Source organism: Heliconius melpomene, chromosome 20 (genome assembly GCF_056956725.1).
Source record: "Heliconius melpomene rosina isolate 202511_hmr_F chromosome 20, ASM5695672v1, whole genome shotgun sequence".
NCBI lineage: Eukaryota > Metazoa > Arthropoda > Insecta > Lepidoptera > Nymphalidae > Heliconius > Heliconius melpomene.
Genome location: NC_140408.1, coordinates 12,127,457 through 12,143,318, shown reverse-complemented (window position 1 = coordinate 12,143,318; position 15,862 = coordinate 12,127,457). Strand labels below are relative to the sequence as shown.

The window sequence follows — 15,862 nt, the reverse complement described above, 5'->3', positions numbered from 1 at the left end:
ACCTTAGGTAATTCAATTTGGTAAGTTTAAAATCAACGACACGTACCTTTGTACCATAACGCTAAAGATCATTCCTGTCATAACATGTTTTCTTTACGTTTACATTTTGATAAGCTATGACAGATGAATTTTTACATATGTGTCTTTTTAATTTTTACAATTTTTTATGGAAATAAAAGTGAAAAGAATTCTGATTTAGTCATTTCTGAGGGATTAGTTGCTCCTGAGCCGTCATCTATTGGATTAATATTTCTAATTAAGATCAATAATACTTCCGGAAGCAACGATTATGATGTTGAAATCACGCCATACAAATGTTGTCTCTATCAAGATGAAGATGTGGACTGCGACTCAGTTAATATTTTAAGCGGCTGTACGGATACTGTATATAAAGGTATAATTTCATAAAGGATTTTTTACTAAATGTTTTGTTTGGCGAGGCTTAGATACCAATTAGTTTCGTTCTTTTGATTTTGCTTAGATTAAAACACAATGTAAATAATAAATAATCATTTACCCAATCGTCCTTGGTAACTTTAGAAACGCTAAATAGAATTTCCAATATCACTAGTAAGATAAAAATTATTTTAATTAATTTATACCATTTTATTAGGTACATTGAAAATATTAAAACTCGTCGCACCTCTACTAGATGTGTTTGATCGAAAAGGAAAATGCATTGTATATGTCGATTCCAAATCAGACAGAGAGGAAATCAAACGAAATGTATTAAAATTTAGTTTTGATACTACTCAAGAGAAAAATTATAATTTTCCAAGTTACTATAGGCATTGTACAAATGTAGACGAAGATCCATTTAACGAGTGCAAACCAGTAAACTGTGAAATACACTACAATGGGAAGAAATCCTATTTCAGTAGAAAATTTAAAAGATGCGTCGACGTACCTGCTTGTATTTCTGACTCAGATTATCCTTCAGTCGTGTACAATGCTATCACAAATACCTGTTTGGAAGAATCTATTACTGAAGACGACGTAAATTCTATAAAAAGCTTGGATAATAGCAGGAAACATAGAACGGGCAAAGATATATTCATTATAGGAAAATTTGAACCTAACGTAACGGAATTTATTGATACTGTACAACTTCTTGATGAATATTCATTAGCTTCAAAAGCCAAAGCGTTACAAACCAAAACTTACTTAAAAGCCAATAAGATCAAGAATATTTTAACAAGACATTTTACAAATAGTAAATGGACATTAATAATTTTAAGCTTAGTCATCACTGTGCAATGTGTTTTGATTTGTACAATGATGTATTGCTTATCCAGAACTTGTAATTGCTTAGAAGATAAGAAGGTTGTTAGGAAATTCTTTAATTATAGACAAGACGTTTCTATCACCACTCCTCTGATAGGCACTAGTAATATTGATACTGAAATGGACTACCAATATATCAATGAATCTAATACGGATCAAAAAATTAAATCTTATAAAGCATGTAATAAAGATAATAGCCATCTAAAAATGGCAATGTCAGATGATATTCTATCTAAATGCTTAAATAGACGAGATTGGAAGAGAATAAAATCTGAAGTAACGAATGATTACAATTTTGATAATCAAATATTACTACAAGATATCCAAAACAACGTATACAAAGAGCCTGCTAAAATTAATGAAACTAAAGTAGCGTTTGAGGATGAAGTTAAAGATTCAAATAAAAATAGATCAAAAGTTGTTAATATTGTTAAGGCTGAAGAAAAAAATAATAAGAATTGTGAAGATGATAACGCAGACATAGATATTTCTTCTGAAAAGGAAATTAAATGTCACAATTATAATTATACTAACGGCACAAATTACCTAAATTCTAGAGAATGTTTCAACAGTGAGGTAACTAAAAAGATCGTTAAAACACATTCTACAGAAAAAGGTGCCCAAGCATATTTTTCGAACGATTCTATCGACGACTTCTTGTCAGAGAGGGGTGTTATTTATATGGCTGGTGAGAATATATCAAAATACACCTTTTCAAATGATTCAAATGACGTGAAACCGTCTTCGAGTAAAACATCTAAAAGTTTTATCAAAAATGTTTTATCTCTTCTACATAAGAAGTCTAAGCCAGGTCCATCCTCTGATCCTGGCCAAAACAAAGAGGTCCATTTAATCCACATGTCTAAAGCTTCTGTGTATTCTTCTAGTAATGGCTCGACTTGTATGAAAACACTGAAAAGAAGTGAGTCTAGAACTTCGTTTTAATTTTTAAGTTATTTATTTTGTTTTGTAATAGGTAATATATAATTTAAAATGTTCTTTAATACTGTTTTTTTTATAATTACTAGTTCTTGCCCTCGTAGCCAAATGAGAATAATCAAAGTTGTGTACACTCATCATGAGCCTTTAGACGACTAATTTTGGAGAGTGTGCTCAACTAAAGAAACTCTTCAGCTTTATAATGTTAGTAGGGTAGGTATAGATATATTAAAACATTAAAACATTTCAATACAAAATCAGACTATTCCTGAATATCATGCTGATAAAATCAGTAGTTGTGCATCGTGTGTACAACCATTTATTTTATTAATCTGATAATAACAACATTACACTCCTTTGTATCCTGCAGTCAAGTAAATTGAATTTAAATAGAGGCAGACATTTTATAATATATAAAATTAGGAAAAATAAATTAAAAGTCAAAGTGAAACTCAGGAATATTTATAATATTCAAAACAAATCATTTTGTGAAGGGCAAGCGGGGCATTCGCAAGGTGGACACACCGTGGAGCTCGGCTCTGTGGGTACAGTCACGTACCTCTCTGGTGTCACCTGTAAACAAGGAATAAAATATACCAAAACCATATTTTTATTCAGCTTCACGCCTTTTCCCGTATAGGATAGTTAAGTACAGAGAAACTAGCGTTAAAACAGGATGTTGAGTGGCCATTGGCGTAGGAAATGGGGGTGGCTCCAACCCTAAGTCTTGTGCCATAAGTCTTGTGTCCATCCTAAAAATGTTATTAATCCTAAATTAGCCCTGAAAAATAAAAAAAAAACCTATACACGAACGTATCTGTTTCATGTAATTCAAAGGTAAATCTGCTGACTACAAATGCATCAGATTGGGGATTCGATCCCCTCGCGGGGGAATGAAATATTTTATTTCAGTTTTGTTTAAGCAACAATAACCAATCTTGAAGGGTATTTGAACGGTCTTTCACCAGCCACCAAGTCACCGGGACTTTCTCTCTGTCTGCCCCCTTTGTTTTAAGCCGAGGATATGTGAATATTTATAATTAATGAGGAAAAAAGAAAAACTTACCTTAATCTTTGGAAAGTGAATATTTCCATATAACTTGAACTTCGATATTGGGCCTCTCGTTACGCAGTGACACTGTGGTAAAGTGTTTTTTTTTTTTTATTAGCTTCACACCGTATCTCGCATATAGCAAAGTAGGCAGAATAGGTTCCCAATAAGGTTCCCATCCCTCCGTTCCCATTAAGATATTTACGTTTCCTAATTTCCGCCGAATTCTATACGTATTGCGTGTTAAGGGAAAAAATTAAAATAGTTGTAAATAATTGATTCCCCTAAATGGGAATCGGAACCTCACGCTTGTGACTACTGAGCTACGAAGGTGATACGGCCGGAATTAATATTTTAATTTTATATAATACTTTTTCAAAAATCAATGATTTTGGTATATGAAAGTAAAGTAGCAATTTAACAAAAATAATACTTGCACCAGGCTGTAATGTGAAATGAACATTTGTAACTAGCTGTTAGGACAGACCTTAAACAACTAGCAATAATTATTATGAAATCATAAAGAAACATATATTTTAACAATTATAGTTATTTTGAAGATATGTTGAGTGGCGTAACTCAACGCCGCGCTTTGTCTTGTCTACAGAGTGGGAATCAAATCTACAACCGTCGCATTACATACAGGCTTGTACCGCTGCGCCACGAGGGCCTCAGCCATTACACTCAAAGATACTCAGATAGGTATTAGTTTCTTGAAGACCTAGAATTCAATTGTATAACGAAATTATGGCCCAAATTTGAAACAATAGCAGCACACAATGTTTTTTGTTTTATAACTGTTGCTGCGATGCCATGAAATGAAGAAAATAATAATTATCACAAAATACTTACAATCTGAAAAAATATATATATTTATTTTCATGATATTAGTTTAATATAGTTATGTCATTTGTTGATTACTTAATATAAAGATTAAGGATTAATTCCAGGGATTTCTCATAGTTTAGTCACCTTTTGTTAAGACTTGTGCATAAATAAATTAAATAGAAATAAAAAAGCACAATAAAGTTTGAGAAACAGGATTTCTTTGTTTACATTTTGTCTCATGCCATAGTGAATAGAATATAGTTACATGTATATAAGTTTATATTTTTATGCACCGGGATGGAAAAACAAACAAGTAGTTTAAGTTCTTACTGGAATTCTTTTTATATATTCTGTGGGACCCACGGAAAATTCAATCGTCTGTGAATATGAAAATAAGCATTAGATATGTTTGAAATAAAATTGAGCGGGAAAGTGGAATACAGAGTGTCTGAACACTAAGTTCCCTCTGCCTACCGTGTTATATGCGGGATATAGTGAAGCTAAAAAAATCATAATTTAAGACACACATATATGAAGGTAACATTATAGTAAAATAAATCTATGAGATATGTATAATAAGGTAACATAGCGTTAAAACACTACGGTTCCCCACACACCGAACATTTCTCGAAATATTGTGTGTAGAGTGGCGAAACTTAACGCCGTGCTTTGTCTTTTAATTAGGACGAAGATATGACAATAACTCATTACCCCGAATGAGCATCGAACCCAACAACGACTACTATATATAATGTATTATTTAATACTTACCACACCACTTTCTGTGGCATTTGTCTATAAAAATAAAATTGTTATTTTAATAAAAAAAACAAACTTGAGACGCCATAAATATTCTAGGATTCTAAATCGATTATTTCGAATCTTATTTCGAATATAATCGATAATTCGATTAATAAAAGTGCAAAATATATATTATTATATAATTACTGAATGGCTGACAGACCACAGGCAGACGAAATTAATAGACTTAGAAATTTGGCATTTCAAATATCTTGAATCTCTGTTAGAAATTAAAACCTAGTTCTAGTAATTTCTAGTTTAAATAGCATACTTATATCATGTATGAAAGAAAACAGATTTTAAATAGCTTATAATTTTGGCTCAAGGATAATTCTGAGTTTAGTTCTCGTTATTATAATTTCACATATTAAAAGCAATGTAAAAATTATTTATTTGTACTCGCATATTGCTAAAAGGGTTTTATTTTAAACAATAAATAAACTTAACTATTTTAATTTTATGGTTTTTCTAAATGTTTTTATTTTATTTTGCTTAGAAAAATTATGTGACATTCTTAAATACTAGAGATTACTATTGAATTGGACTGGCGTTATTAAATTAATTATATATTTTTATATACATACACCATTAACAGATGTCGTTTGTGTCTGTAAAAATAAATAGGTATTTTTATTGTCTTACGCCCAATAAGTAATAATCAATCCTAATCCATAAATTGCAACCATAGATTGAAATAGACAGAGATGGAAGATGGCATGCAGGTTAGTGATTGGATAGACATGTCGGACAATCCATGATTGACGTTAACTGGAGATAGGAGATACATTATTAACATTGGGCGTTAGTTGCCAATAGTTGCCAAGAGGTGCGGATTCGAGTCTTGCTACGGTTAAATTTTGCATACGTTCTTTAATATTTAATTAAGGTTTAATTAAGGTTTTATACAGGATTATGAATTGGTGCTTTCCGAAAAATATTAAATTCTTATATTTTCAAATTATAAGTAGGTAGGTGCAATGTAATACTTACATCATTTGTTGCTGTCTCCTTCTGTAAAATATAAATTTTATTTTTTTATAAAGAAATATGCTTTTAATTTCTACCTTTTGAAAAAAAAGGATCATGGTTTTAAATGTTTTCCTTTCCTTTATCCCACATACAGAAGGTTGGGTAGATAGAACTTAGTGTGTTAAGAAACTCAGTTTTCCATACTCCACCGGAATTCGAGACCTTAAGAAACTTGCACTTTGCCTTACTACAATGGGAAAATGAAAATAATATATTCCCCAGAGGGTACACAGAAAACAAAAACATCATGTTTAAAGCCGGTTTCCACCGCACCGGGACAACAAGGACTACGTTGAACTCTCAGGAACTGTATGCTTATATTTCCACCAATAAATAGATAGCGGAAAAGACTGAACAAAGAGATAGAGATGAAATTAACTCGCTCATTTCTAAGAAGCGGAACGAATAAATACAAGAGATGAAATTAACAAATTCTTGTTTGGTGGGAATGTAAACCTATTTTATTTAAAAGGGGGTATTGCCCGCTCAATTCTCTTTCGCGGTGGAACTCGGGCTTTATAGTTAGATGCTGTAGCCCTGTACCACGGATGAATGGCTATTTAAATTTTATTAAATATTTTTATATAATAATTACGATGAAATACATACACCATTTGTTGCCGCCTGTGAAATTAATTATTAATTTTAATTAAAAAATGTTATTTTCAATATGGGCAAACTTAATTCTTAAGATGAATATTTTTTACATTCCAGAAAAGTTAAATTTATATGTAAAGGTATAATGCAATACATACATCAGTTTTAGTCTGTAAAAAAATTTATGAAAAAATATGAGATATATTAATAGTAAAACTAATATTAATATATCACTTTAATATGCAAAGAGGCCAGTCGTGGCGCAGGTGCACGACCGTGTGACGATAAACAAGACTGATCATGGGATCATGGGCGACTGACACGAGGAAATAAAATATTAAATATTTTGGTGTGAAAGCAAAGCGCGGCGAGTTCTGCCACTCAACGCAATGCCTCCAGAATTATGCGGAAAATGGGGAACGGAGTGTCTTTACACTAGATTTCTTGTGCTTGCCCTGCTAGGTGCGGGATACAGCGTGAAGCTGAGTTGCTAATTTAATATGCATTGAATAAAATAGAAGAATATTATACATACATCATTATTTTTTGGCGTTTCTGTCTGTAAAAAAAATATTAATACAAAAAATATATAAATAATATTGGCATGAGCGAAACCTAACTTATCGCTTGTGAATTTAAACAAACTTAGGCTATTAAAGCTACATAGACGAATCGTTCATAGAAAAGGAAGGCATTAATCAACACTTAAATTGGCCAAAAATCGGAATAGAAATGACACAACCACAGGTGCCAGAGGGTACTTGTGTAATTTCTATTCTAGAAGGCAAAGTACTCGTAGCAAGAACATACCTCGCCATCTTTTACCGGTTCTGTTGTCTGTAAAAATAATTGTTATTAAAATAAGATTAATTTTGGAATATTTTAACATTTAAAAAATTTATTGATTTAAGCGAACTCAAACCTATTTTGAATACCTATTAGGTTATTAGAACTGCGAGAGCCATTTATTTTTATTATAAATCTAAATATCTATATGTTAAGATTTTGCCGCTCTAACCTCTCATTTCAATCATAAAAGTCATTAAAAGTATGGGCGGAGAAAAATAATAAAAGATATGATAAAGATATAATAAAAGATATAATTGTGAGTTTTAATCCTTTTATTTTAAAGATTTAATTAGTAGTTTCTGAGATTAGCGTAATCAAACGAAGAAAATTTTCAGCTTTACAATATTAGATTCGATTATTATATACTTACTTAGTATTATTATACGTACCACATCACTTTCTTTGTCCTGCAATTTTTTCTGTAAAAAAAATTGTTATCTATAGTATAAGAAACTAGTAAATATATATATCTGTACATTGAATATTAAATACTCACTGTGGGTTCGATCCCCACTCGAGTAAATGAAATATTTATTTAGATTTACATTTTCATATCTTCGCTCTGGTGTCGAGGCAAAGCGTGGCGTTGTATTCCGCCACTCAACACGCAATGTTTCCGGAAGTCGTTGGAAAGTGGAGAAAGGAGTGTCTTAACACTAGGTGTGCTCTGCCTACCCAGCTGTGTGTGGGTACAGCGTTTTGATGTTAATTGTTAGTTTCCAAAATTATCGAGTTTAAACGAAGAAAAATTTCAACTTTTTAATATTAGTGTCGACTATAATAGTTTTATACGTACCACATTAGCTTCCGGCACTTTTTTCTGTTCTGTTTCTGTTATCTATAATATAAGAAACTAGTAAAAAAAATGTAATAATAACAAAATTTAAAAACAAACCAAAGGGTAACAATCTAAACAAAGGTAGGTACACCACTGCCACTCGGATCAATAAGTAAGTAATTTCCAATTTTTTTTTAAAAAAAAACGTAACTTATTGAATTATATATATATAAAGAAACCTAAAATTATTTTTTTATCTTATACATACCGCAGCGTTTTCTTCCGTTTCCTGCAAATTTAAATTGTTATTTAAAATGTGCATATTACATGACAGTTTACGCATTTTAAATGTTATTGTATTATGTAGCGGAACTAAACGCCGCTTTATCTTACCAGAGCGAGGTAGAATAAACTCTCCAGTTTCATTTACACATACTTAATATAATAATAAGATAAAGAGACTGCGATCTAATATTAGAAATTGAAAAACTAAATGTTTCAAAGAACGCTAAGTGACCCGACACTATCTTCTTAACTTAGTATACCTATCTATTGCACAGCTTCACACTTTATCCCTTAGAGCAGGGTAAGGAGAGAGAACCTAGTAACAACATATTTCTTTCTACTTTCCATCTGATTCTAAAATAGTGAGTATTACTTAAGTATGTGGCGGAACTAAACGCGGCGATCTGTCGTAACTTAGTAGCTATATTTAAATGTGTAATAAAGAAAATAAAACTTACAGGTGTCGGCTGTGATGTACTGTAGTGCAATAAGCATACCAGTGCTAGAACTAAAATATTGCGACGCATTCTGAAAATATAACATTTTTGTAATAGATATTATACTTAATTATTAGCTTCACGCATTCTGCATATAGCGGGATGGGCAGAGGGAACCTAGGGTTAAAACATTTTGTTTCTGACACTGCCCAATTTTTGAGGAATTGGGTGGTGGAACTTAACTCTGCGTTTTATCTTATGTATTAGAGCAAGAAAATTAAATATTTTATTGGGACGTTGTGCCGTTGTAATTTGCATTCTCTGTGGTTATTTGTATATTATCACTTTACTTAGTTGACAATCAAAATTCCATGTCTTCTAGCAATCATTTAACTTAACTTCATGATGTATCACTAGTGGGGTAGTCAGAGGGAACAGAGTACCAAACGCTACGCTAACTTTTTTTTCCTGTACAGCTTCACGGTTTAAACGGCATAGTAGTGTGAAAGAAATTAATGTAAAAACAATATTTTCTTCGTGTTGAGTCGCGGAACTCAACGCTGCGTTTTGTCTTACTAAAGCTGGGAAATTAAAATAATCTACTTATCCAAGTAGAAATCGAATCCACAATAACCTCGTTAGCCATGTTGCACGGCGCCACGTAGGTAAATATTTTTTCAAATAGTGTAAAAATTTTTTCGTTATAAAATAAACATATAAGTACCTGTGAAAAATATTGTGCACAATAGTTAAAATATATAATATAAGTTACTAGCCATTTTTATGATACAATAAATTTGAATTGAAAATATATTAAACTAGCCGTCGCCCGTAACTTTATTTGCGTGAAATGGAATATCGCAATTTTCTTTGTTCTCGTAGGAATTTCAAGCTCTCTTCTCTCAGTGCTCCTCTGCCCAATCTACCTTTTTTATCATCCTCACGCTGTTTCTCGCATATTTCAGGATAGGCAGAGAGAGATTAACCTAACGTTAAAACAATCCGTTCTCCACAACTTCCACTTTCCGCCGAATTTTCGTGTGAGCTAATTTAAAGCTTGTATATTAATATAAGACCTTCCCCTTATCTGACTTAAGAGTTCATTATCATCATCTTCAGCCTGTCCAGCCTGGACATAGGCCTCTCCAATGGCACGCCACTGAGCTCGATCTTGAGTTCTTCGCTTAAGAGTTATTAAATATTAATTCGGAAAGCGCTATCTAAACGGACCTAAACCTTGTGCACTAAAAATAGTGTGATGTATTCACAGTTTACTACACTTATTGACTCACTTATCCATAAATTTTTCCACTCATTTTAATAATTTCAACAAAATAGCAGTAGTCAAAACTTTAAAAAAATCTGAGATGGAAAAATGTAGCTATAGTTAAAAGAAAACATAAAACATATAATATACATTTATTATTTACAAAATTACAAAAGGCTTCACTTTGCTTCGTCAGATTTTTCTTGATACTTGACAACACCTCGCTCTATGAGCTCTGGTATTTCTACTGCAAGCCATGGACCGAGCTGAAAAAATAATAAAAATATTAATTTAAATAAAATATTAAGGCCGTCATATCATAACGGATGTGGGTCCAATACCCACTCGGGGGAATGAATTATTTAATACTTTCATTTCCTTGCACTGGTAACAAAGAAAATCAGGTGATTGAAATGCGAAAATCTGGTGAAATTATAAGGGAAGTTCGACAAAATACAATAGTGGAAGCTGCATATAAATTGGTTCAGCCGTTTCCAAAATTAGCGAATACAAACGCACAGACAAACAGACAAAAATTTAAAAAATCGTTGTTTTAGTACAATTCAATTTATATAACTTGTTTTGTATTGTATTGTCAGTATTGTCAGCAATTAACAAAAATAATACTTACTCCCAAAGCCATAGCGTGTGCAATACCAAATCTCGGTACATTCCTCGCCCATAAGGGTTTAAAATGATCAGTTAAACATATTTTACCACCTCTATACATTTTTGCAGTTTTACCATCAAGACCAGGTAATGCCAATTCGGGTGCAGTAGTTGGATATGTAATAGGTATCTAAAAAATAGATAGAATAGTAAAATAAATATAATTTAGTTAGTAATTCAAGTAAATGCCACCTATTTAATTTGTACATATTATGTTTGAATTTGCAGTGAGGAAATATTTTAATATACTTACATCAAATTCCAAATCAAACTCATACTTCAGCAGATTATGCACATACCAACATTTGCCAAACCATTTTGTGCCAGTTTTGTCTGACTCTAACCTGAACCAGTCATTGTCAGCTTCTTTATTATTTTGTACATACTGTAATAATATTAATGATTTTTTAATTTATATAGTATTGTATTTAATAATGTACAAGGTTAATTTCTAAGACATAGAGTTTGTTCTATATTTATATACATATAAAAATATCATTAGAATAAAATTAACATTTTATTATCTAAAATTTAAACTGTAAATTTTTATTTTTTCATTAAGACTAGACTAGATGTCTTATTAAAAAAGTAGTTTAAATTTTTAATAGAAATTCTTGAAATTTATTAGAACAATAATAATTATGTATACAATTACAAAACACAGGAAGTGAAAGTTAACATTTTTGATTGGTTCTTGTAGAATTTCGACATTTTACATATATAATAGACAATTAAATTACAACTAGATTTTAAATACATTTTTACACGAAAACAATTAAAATAAATACTCAATATACCTTAATTAAAGCTTGATATTCTTCTTTGAGACGTGTCGTCCATAATTCCTTGTCTCTGGGCCCAGCTTTAGTTTTTAACAAGGGTATACTACTTAAAGTCTTCCGTGTGCCCTCATCTACCATTTTTAATATATTTAATATTAAACATAAGAATATTTTACTTCTAAATATACAATTCCGTGCGGAATGTTCGCGTACACAAACTAAATGTCATAATTTCATAAATTATGCCAAAAGTGACATAAGACGTCATGTTACGTGTCATGTTTTATATTTTAATTAATTATTTATCTGTATAGATACTAGGATATTAATCTCTGTGTAAATTTATTGAAGAAAACACAACAAAAAATTGTTAAATATGTAATTATTGTTTTTTTGTTAATTATTTAGACATTCTTATGATATTTATTGACAAAAGTAATAACTTATATACGTTATAGTTAATATATTTCTAGACGTTTTCGAAAATATCAATACTTGTCATTGTAGTAGGGGTAGGAGGAGATTGTCAATCTAACAATCTTATGTAAATGTATATGAAAACGGAAAAATAATCGACTAGAAAATCTTATAAAATAATAATTTCTTAAGTCAACTTATAAAAGTTACAGCGTAAAATTATAAAGGTGCTTGTTTTGTAAACTACACAAAATCAAATAGTTTTTCGCTGTGTAAGTATAGTAACTATAGATAATTTTCTTATACAGAACATTTGTTTTGCTTAATAAAATTTTAATTTACTGTGACCAGTTAATAATTTCATTGGATGTTCAAACAAATTAGATAGTAATCATTAAATACATTTAATTGTCTATTCCTCTATTCCTGTCCTGCATATACTACTATATGCTACTATATAGAGAAAATAGTATATAGAGAAAATAGTATATAGAAAAAATCTAATGTTAATTGATTCCGTTCTATCCATTCGTCCCCTCATAGTTTTCCTACAAGAGAATTGCTGGTGTCATAAATACAAATAATTTCAATAGGATGATTAGATTATAAAGCTTTTAATTATTGAAATGTTATGCTTTTGTTGATCAATTAACTTATACTACAGACTGAAATAATCAAACATCAATAATGGGTTCCGAACAATCTATGCCTCCTAAGAAACAGCCTCAAAGAGCTCCGCCAGTACGAAGAGGTCACACCATAGCTACATCCAGTTTTCCAGGTAATTTCTATAAAATGTTTTCTGGACTACTTCAACTTCATTTAATTTTTATATTTTAAAATATACATATTTATATAAAACTCCACTTTAAAACTCATTGCTTGTTGAATGGCAGAATCGAAACCTAAAATCTCATCTAACAATCAATTCTTTAATTATCCATTATGTTGGTCATATTTGTATATTATTTTTACAATATTTAATTAGAAACAAGAAGGCAGGATCCAACACCAAGTGGCAATAATTCACCGGGAGCAAGTATGTGTTCTGATTCCGAACTGCCATACATATCTTATACAGTGGATAGGCCTATTGGAGGTAATATTTTTATTTCAGTATTGATAACTAACATTATTATGTTACTACTTTTATTTAGTTTCAAGCTGTATACCATAGCATATATAGCAGAGTAGGCAGAGGGAAACACCATAATTTTCTTATTAGAACAGAAAAAAATATTATAATTAATCAATTGAACCATAACTACTATTACAGGTTGTTTTACTGTGGCTACATTATATCCATTTGTATTTTTATTTATCTACCACAATATATTATTATGTATATTTTTATATATTAATCAGAGATGTCATGGAATATGTAAATAAACTTTACAGGAATAGTTTACTACTAATTTTTAATCTTAATCTGACCTTTTAAGCAAATTTCAGATTATTCTTTCTTGTATAAATTTTTATTATTTAGTAAAAACTTCACAAAAGTAAAAAATAGACTAAAATAGTGTTTAAAATATGAATTTTACTTTAATTATTAATAAATATTATACACATTTTTAGCTATAATTTTGTTTCTCAATACAGATTCACCAAAACATTCAGCGAAACAACAAAGGAATGATAAAAAATCTCTACTACAAAAAAGGCAACTTAGCCTCCAAGCGAGAAGGAACAAAAGGGCAAGAGACATAATTGTAGTGAAACACGCGACTGATACGCAATTAGACGAGGATATAAGAAGATTACAGGTGAATATAGTATGCTGAAGGTCCCAGGTTCAATGCACATTTGTGTGAATCCATATTAATTTTATAAAAAGGCTGTTGCAGCGCAGAACCAAGTGTTAAGAGATATTTCTGTTTCACTTTTTGCCGTATTATTGAAGCATTAGGTAATGAGTAGCTGAACTCAACGCTGCACTTTGCCTTGTTACTATAGTGACGAAATGAAAATATTAAATTGGAAAACAAAACCACGATTGTGGTTTGCGATACGACGACCTCAAATATTATAATATATTGATTTAATTTAAAATTTTAATAAAAAAACTTTATTTTGCAGGAAATACCAACATTTTTGCCAATAATGCGCGGAACTTTAGGTCTTCCAGGCGCAAGAGATCCGGAAGTATCGGAAGGTAATAGATGAGTAAAGAAATTAATGTTTGGACACTCAGTTTGGACATTTTTCAATCAAATACTCGTTTTAATACAATTATTTTAAATTGTAATTCACCTCTTTGGTGTTATAAATGTACTTACGTTCACGCTCTAAGGGTAGGGCGGAACATATTACCTACATACTAGTTCGCAACGGATGTTATAATGTTTATATTATATGTCAAAATATTTATTAATATTTTGCACTTATTTATGTAAAAATTTAGAATTACTATTCAATTTCGGTCTAATTTCAGGTCTAGACCCAAAACCATGGATCAGAATGACGTCACGCATACAAGCGCACTTAGCAGCCTGCGCTCAACCTCTCGCTGCTGAAGAAATATATTTGGCAAATAAGATTAAAGAGGTATTTATCTTTAATTCTTTGCTATTTGTGTCTCTTGTCTGTCTAATTTTTCTAATTTTATTTATATTAAAGCTGTGCAACTGTAACAGGTCAGTTTGTTGGTCCGATTCCCTTTCGAGGAAATAAAATATTTGTCTTTCATTTCCAAATAATAATAATTCATATTGCAGGCTGACACGGAAGTATCCCGCCTATACGCAATAACAGTGGAAAAACAGAGAAGTAACGCAAAAAACGCGGAGAGATTCTCCAGAGTGAGAGAGATTGCCCATCAATTGTCAAGATGCAATTCTTTATTGAATCACGTAAGTTTTTTTTTTATATAAAAAATGATAAATTAAATAATAGTTTCGACCTGTACCTTACATATAGTGTGGAAGGAACATAGAGTTTCGAGTTTCATAGAATCGATTAAAATGGAATTGGACCAACAACCATTTTGTGTGCAATTAGTCACTTTAACAAAAGTCAAATTGTAAATAGTATAAGTAGAAATCCTTATTTAAAATTAATTTTTTTAAAGCCAAACATATTGGTTGAACTCAAGGCCGTACTCTGTCTTAAACCTAATAAAAATTATAACAATATTTTTTTTGCAGGCACTACAAGATATTGATGAATTAAATCAATTACTGCCTGAAGATAAAAGATTAGAGAAATTTGTATGGAATGAAGTTAAATGTACATAAAAAGGTTACTCACTAAGTTAACTGTTATTATAAATGTTACTAAATAAATTGTAGCAAATGTATTACAATTCGAAATACATAATGTATCTTTATTTGCACGTAATATCGATGTATACAGTGTTAACATATCTATATTATGATATATCGATTTTTACCATAAATTAAGTTGAGGAATAAACTAAAAAAAATCGCTTTTTCGAGGCATTGCGTGTTGAGTAGCAGAACTTAACACTGCGCTTTGGCCTCGATACCAGAGCGAAGAATTGGAAATTTAAACGTAAATAAATATTTTACTTCCTCGAGAGGGAATCGAACCCACAACCGTCGCGTTACAGTCACAATATTCGAATGTTTAGTAATTTTTTTTTTACATATTTTATCTATAATAAAATATTTAAAAAAAAAACAAAATGTCAAAACTAACATTTGAAAAAGATATCGAAAATCGATCGATGTCGATAATATATATCGATTATTAATAGTTATAAGTGTGAATAGCAGGACTCTTAATATTAAAAAAGTATCAGTAGTATTTTTTTTTCTAGTATTAATTAGAGTTAAATAGATTATGTAAAAAATAAATCAATAAAGTTATTAATGTTTTTTGTATTGT

The 15,862-nt window shown here is 30.6% G+C and overlaps 3 protein-coding genes and 1 long non-coding RNA gene across 5 annotated transcripts; 2 read left to right on the top strand and 2 right to left on the bottom strand.

Annotated features, from left to right (window-relative positions):
- Positions 1–123: 123 nt before the first annotated feature.
- LOC146528042 (uncharacterized) lies at positions 124–2,341 on the top strand. Its single transcript, XM_085204568.1, has 2 exons — positions 124–394; positions 614–2,341. The coding sequence occupies exons 1-2, from the start codon at positions 124–126 to the stop codon at positions 2,227–2,229; spliced, it is 1,887 nt and encodes a 628-aa protein (XP_085060694.1). The 3' UTR covers positions 2,230–2,341.
- Positions 2,342–2,669: 328 nt separating this feature from the next.
- LOC146528041 (uncharacterized) lies at positions 2,670–3,645 on the bottom strand. Its single transcript, XR_014879204.1, has 2 exons — positions 3,290–3,645; positions 2,670–2,796 (listed from the first exon to the last, which is right to left on the bottom strand). It is a non-coding gene; the product is annotated as an uncharacterized LOC146528041 (long non-coding RNA).
- A 6,633-nt stretch (positions 3,646–10,278) lies between these two features.
- Ufc1 (Ubiquitin-fold modifier conjugating enzyme 1) lies at positions 10,279–11,835 on the bottom strand. Its single transcript, XM_085205297.1, has 4 exons — positions 11,612–11,835; positions 11,068–11,199; positions 10,777–10,944; positions 10,279–10,411 (listed from the first exon to the last, which is right to left on the bottom strand). Exons 1-4 carry the CDS (start codon positions 11,732–11,734, stop codon positions 10,325–10,327), a joined length of 510 nt encoding a protein of 169 aa, XP_085061423.1. The 5' UTR covers positions 11,735–11,835; the 3' UTR covers positions 10,279–10,324.
- Positions 11,836–12,093: 258 nt separating this feature from the next.
- Positions 12,094–15,851, top strand: BORCS5 (BLOC-1 related complex subunit 5). 2 transcript variants are annotated; one of them, XM_085205001.1, is made up of 8 exons: positions 12,094–12,285; positions 12,678–12,794; positions 13,002–13,112; positions 13,616–13,779; positions 14,093–14,168; positions 14,448–14,560; positions 14,731–14,865; positions 15,160–15,851. In XM_085205001.1, exons 2-8 carry the CDS (start codon positions 12,701–12,703, stop codon positions 15,247–15,249), a joined length of 783 nt encoding a protein of 260 aa, XP_085061127.1. In that variant the 5' UTR covers positions 12,094–12,285; positions 12,678–12,700; the 3' UTR covers positions 15,250–15,851. The 2 variants fall into 2 exon arrangements, with proteins under 2 accessions (XP_085061127.1, XP_085061128.1); XM_085205002.1 differs by having other exon boundaries at positions 12,112–12,240.
- Positions 15,852–15,862: the final 11 nt, after the last annotated feature.